This window comes from Nestor notabilis, unplaced genomic scaffold (assembly GCF_000696875.1).
Source record: "Nestor notabilis isolate BGI_N333 unplaced genomic scaffold, ASM69687v1 scaffold29270, whole genome shotgun sequence".
Classification (NCBI taxonomy): domain Eukaryota; kingdom Metazoa; phylum Chordata; class Aves; order Psittaciformes; family Psittacidae; genus Nestor; species Nestor notabilis.
Window position 1 is genome coordinate 3,617 of NW_009910175.1, and position 5,648 is coordinate 9,264.

A 5,648-nucleotide genomic window follows, 5' to 3' on the forward strand; every position below is an offset into this window, starting at 1 on the left:
TCTAAATGATTCTAAAAGCCTGTTGTCTTCTAACGAAATGCAGCTAAATGTGTCCTGTTAGTGAAACGCAGCTAAGAAAACCTTCTGATCACCTTAAATACTCCTGTGGTAACGGGTTTAGACCCACGACAACCTCGGTGTGGGCTGAGCTGCAGCATCAGGGGAGACCAGCAGCTCCCAGCCTGGATCTCCGTCCTGCTGCTCACTGTTCTTTATAAGCACAGCTCTAGGAGCCAACCATCACCACAGACCCGTCCCCTCAGCTGTGAATTCACACACCACCTTCAAGCCTATCCTCCCTTTCACCGTTTTCCCATCTCCAACTCTACGAGAGTAGTTTTTATTACTAGATCTCCCCTAAAAATGAAGTGAGCATGAGATAGCAAGTTACCCCTAAACGCACTTGAGTTGCCCTGCACAGCAGCATCCTTACGTTAGGAAAAGGCAGTGCCTAACTTCTTAATAGTCTAAACTTACCCAGCAGGTTTCTAACTGCTCACAGGGGACCAAGCTCCAGCGCTGTTTAACACAGGACAGAGGCTTGAGAAGGGGACAGTCCGCAGGAAGGGGCTGCTCCTACAGGGAGAAACACACTTCTGCTGTTGGGCTTTGGAGAAAAGAGGTGCTATTCAACTCAAAAAAGAAGAACAGAATTCTGATTGCTGACAAGTATCTCAAGTTTTCATTTAAAAACCCAAACCTTTAGTATACATTGGTAACAGAAACAAGAAAAATACCACTATGCAGACAGATACAAAACCCCCTGAGGGTGGCTAAATCTCAGTCACTTTATAACAAGAGTTGGAATCAGAGGAGCTCAGTATTGTACACACAGTGTGGTCTGCAAACCCCCAGGGTTTGGGTTTGTCAACATTTGTTGGTGTTGGTTTCAATGCACTAAGGCACCAGGAAGTCACAGTTAGGCAAATGAGATCTTCCGTGCAACATTCAAACCCGAGACACTTACCACGTACTAAACAGACGGGAATATAGGATCAAAGTGCAATAGCTGGAGGACAGCACTGGAGCCAGCAGCAGCCTGGAGGAGGTGGAGGAGGAAGGGAGGGAGCTCTGGCTTCAGGTTGGATGCAGAGAGCCTCAGTGCAGGGATCAGAAACCCACACTGCTTGCATACAGCCACCGATGCAACAAAACCAACACCCAACCAGTTGGACACTTAACAGTGCTCTGAAGCCTTGTTCCTCCAGTGTTTCCCAACTGCTTGAAAAAGGCAACTTTCCTTTACCTCCTCAAACCACTGAAATATTGGCAAAGGTTCCCATAACCACCAAGACCAGTTGTAAAAGACAAGGAGGGAACAAAGACGGGGGTTTACAACAGGAAGGAACTGCCAACTCTCTTTAATAGTACATCACTCTGGCTAGCAGAATAGTCAGCAAAGCTCAAACCTTGCCGGATCCACCAAAATTATACAGCATTTTACAACTTGAAAGCACTGTACAGACATTGCTGCAAGGCTGCAGATCTCCTGTGTGTGTGCTTTGCTACACACACAGATTGGTCACACTTTACCAGCAGCTGCACATCTGTTTCCTCCTCTGGTATCTCACAGCTCTTCAAAGGGTTCTTCAGCTTCAGCTTCACCCCACGATGATCTTCAACGTCTTTCACTGTGCACAAAAGCACTTTCTGACAGCATGGAGTCCTCTTGCCATCCCCAGTAAATCACAGGGAAACCCAAGTATATTTTATCTTCACCAACACAGTTGGCATTTTCAATGACATTCCAGTAATTTGGAGGTTACTGCCATAGCAAAAAGGTTGGTTGGGTTTTTTTGAGGCAGATACAAATTTCTAAACTACTTGGTGTTAAGTTAAATTCACTCATTGCATCAGAAACCTGGTGCCTAAAGGTACGTTTAGAATTGCAATGTGAGCTGTGCCCTGCTCTTCCTAAGGATCTGCCTTGCAACCTATGGTCGGCAGCAAGTTTCTCTCCCTCCACGTTCCCTTCGCTCCCAAACCTGAACACGTGGTGTCCCTGGGTTGGATGGGAATGCCCCGGAGAAAAGGAGAGCAGAACCCCTCAAAGCTCCCAGCTGCTGCAGCTGCTCGGAATGAGGCTTGTCCAGGATCTCCAGAACAACATTCCTGTGATTTCGTCGTGTTTAGGGTTTGTCAATGAGGAAGAAAACAACCCCCACAGCTATAAATGCAACAATTTCAACTAACACAGTGTGAAGTCAGCTTCTTACGTTAAAGCAGACAAGACATCATTACTAAGCTACACCTTTCCTGTCCCCTTCAGGTGACAATGCTCATTTCCTTTGAGTCTCTAAACCTCTGAATCCACCCCGATGACTTACAGGCCTCCGGTTTTGCTCTTCTCGAAGAGTCAGTGAAGGGTTCCAGGCAACAGGCACTGAACTGTCACAGTCCAAGAGAGATTGGTCTTCACCAGAGACCATGGAAGCTCAGGTTTTCATCAACTCCATTCTGCTATTGCAGCACAACACAACGTACCATTATTCGGAGCTGGCAGTTGAGCCAGAACTAGACCCGGTTGCCAAGGTGCTCCCAGACTTCTCCAGCCACAGGCTGCCTGTGGGGTGCGTATCCCGTGCTGCTCCATCAGCCGCTGCTTATGCACACTGGTGATCAACTACTCAGCACAGGAGAAGAGTATCCTTTTATTCCAACGGAGAAGTCGCACAGATCAGTCCGTTCAAGACCAAGAGAAGGTTAGAACGTCAGAGCATCAAAAGCCACGCACCTTTCACTTGAGTTCTCCATCAGCACTGACGCATGAGATAACACGTGCTGCCGGAGGAGCGCAGCCCTTACTCAACAGACCAGAAGAACACAACTAATAGATCAAGTTGACAACACATTTGCTAAGATCAACATAACCCTGAAGGACACTCACGTAGGTTGGTTGGGGTTTGTTTTAGTGCAGTGCCAGTTTCGGAATATTGGAGAAAAAATGGTGAGGCCCCACACTTATGGCTGGCCTGGGCACATCCAAAGAGGAGTTAAACCACTTGTAGGACATCAGTGGGTATGTAGAAAGCGTGTATCTCTGGAGGGTTGTGTGACAACCCATGTCTCCTACCCAGGCTCCCACGGCTAGACCTGGGCAATAGGTAACAGATTCAAAACCTGCCAAAGTGACAGTGTTTTCAAAAGGAGGAACTAAGGTTCTACTACATCACTTACTCCATTGTTCCACCACTGCTCCGCCAGGTTTACGGCATAAATAAAAAAATGGAGAGGGGGGAAAAAAAAAAAACCAAAGAGAAAAAATAAATATGTTGGCTCCTGGGAAGTCAGAAGTGGTTTGGGCTGCGCAGTGGAGGGGGGAGAGATGGGGGCAAGGGGCAAATTTACACACTTGGAGACAAAACAGGAAGCGCCTGCAAAGTAGGAGAGGAGGAAGCCAAGAGTTTAAGTGTCCTCGTTCATGTCCTGGCTGTCTGTCCGAGCGATTTTCCGGGGTGGTGCCGAGTTCTCACCTTCTATTTCCACCTGCTCTTGATCTCTCTTCTTTGCTGCATTCTGTTTGGACAGAGAAAGCCACAGTGAAACTCTCCAGAGGCTGGGATTCTGGTGGGAATATCAGTAGAATGTTTGTAGAAGTTTTTGGCTGCAACAACCTGACACACTGGAGCAAACACCGAAGAGGGTTTTGCCCAAAGCCAAAAGATGCTGCTTCTAGATCGTTTTTGACATTTGGCGGGGGGACACTAATCCACCATTGATCTGAGCACCTTTTAGTTCTAGATCTCAAATACTGCATAAATGTGAGGAAGATCCTCTTTCCTGCTGCTCTGAGGCAGTCCCTGAACACCTCAGTCTCCCAAACCCTTCTGTCACCCACAAATACATTCTCTTCAGCTTCAAGGTTCCTGATGACTTTACCTCTCTCCATGTTCTTCCACGACCTCTGCTCTGGCCATGACTGCACTCATTGCTTCCACATCTCCACTCCTATGTCATCCATTGCCTTGCTCCCAGTCCTCCCAACCCAGGTTTCCCAGTCTCAAAAGCCGGCTAAAGCACATTAATTTGTGTGCTGCTCATACGAGAGCTCAGATTTTGTGCCCAAGGTACTTACGCAGCCACGTGTGCTCATGTTCTGCACAAGCTCATCTGCCTTCCCCTCGTAGCCCCGGGAGCTAAGAGCAGCTTTACCCTCACCATAAAGCAGCCACAGAGCCACAGGGAGACCATTTGCCAAGGTCACAAAGGAAAACTGCAGCCAGGAGACAGAACCGCAGGCTCCAAGTTCTAGACTAAACACTGAGTTAACATCCCTCACACCAGAAGGGAAGGAAAAGTTGTTTGGGGTTTTTAAGAACAGACAGAGCCTCCCTGCACTATGGCCTTCCTGAAGCACAGGCTGCTCTTTCTTTTCATCAACTCTTCAATCTTGTGATGAATGTCGAGCTCAATAAGCTCAAAGCAGCACATCAAGACAAGAATGTTGAAGGAAACACACGCATACCTTTTTGTCCCACTGCTGATGTAAATAGCGCAAGAGGATATTTGTCTTTTCTGTTACTATGACTGCCAAGAAAAAGAGAGAAAAACCCAGGTCACATTCAAGATCACAGTCTCAGAGATTCCATTTTAAAGATGACTTTCAAGATGGTGCAGTAATTGCCACGCTGCTTCCCATGGTCCTTCTTAATGAGAGGACAGCATGAAGGGACACCCATTGCTTCAGAAGGATCCAAAAGCACAAACCCAGGAACTGGACACACTCTGCTCCTCTCTGGGGTGGTGGTTTGATAAAGTATCACCTCATCTGAAGTTTAAACCAAGGGGGATTATGTGTACACCAGGTTTGTGGTATTAGATCTGTAAAAAGTTATTAAACCCCTCACAACTTTAGCAGGACACTTACTTTGTTCAGATGGATATTCCCTCGTGGGAAGATATACTGATGGTCTCCTATTCTGTAGAGGAATTACAACAGTTACAGGACAAAGACAGCAACAAGGTGGGGTTTTAAGCCAAGCACAGCTAAACCAACCAAAAGGCCCTTGTTAACCCAGGCTACAAGTGCACTGTGATATTCTGCCCTGGTTGTGGGACACTGTGAGGCTCCAGCTTTTTAACACACACATAGAAAGGAGAATGTCCAGTTTTTGACATGTTTTTCGGGACTCTTAAAGAATGGAGACATAATAAAAGCACCACAGATGTGGTTTGGCTGATGTGAGGCCACATTCCTCACCAAAGCAAGCAGGAAGTTTGCGTTGCCAAGCTCAGCTGATGAACTCTCAGCTGTGATCACACACGGGTTTTAAGAAACAAAAGCCTCATTGGAAGTTTCTTATAGTCCGCCAGCCTGTGAGCCCCGCAAGGAAACCTTCCCCCCCAAAGGATGTGGCAATACTTACTGATGCTTTACATACAGAATCCGCATGGAACCTGCTGAAGTTGCTTTTGTTGTAGACTGGTAGTCCTTTCAAAAAATCTGCCTGGAAAGACAAAGGACACACAGAAGTAGGTGAGGAAAGAACGTGATCATTGGCTTGAAGGAGTCACTCAGGTCATGCACATAAAGAGCTGCAGGAACCGAAGGATGCTGCCAGGTCCCAGCTACTGAGATGGTTCTTGGATACTGAAACCCACCCAAACTGCTTTCTCAAAGCCAATCCCCAGCTTCTGCATTTCATAGA

The 5,648-nt window shown here is 47.0% G+C and overlaps 1 protein-coding gene across 1 annotated transcript; it reads right to left on the reverse strand.

The window, feature by feature from the left end:
- Positions 1 to 3,255: 3,255 nt before the first annotated feature.
- DDA1 (DET1 and DDB1 associated 1) lies at positions 3,256 to 5,447 on the reverse strand (the record flags this gene model as incomplete). The annotated part of the gene is made up of 4 exons (XM_010024779.1): positions 3,256 to 3,516; positions 4,466 to 4,527; positions 4,868 to 4,919; positions 5,367 to 5,447. Coding segments are annotated over 4 exons (306 nt in total), but the record flags the coding sequence as incomplete, so codon positions are not given.
- Positions 5,448 to 5,648: the final 201 nt, after the last annotated feature.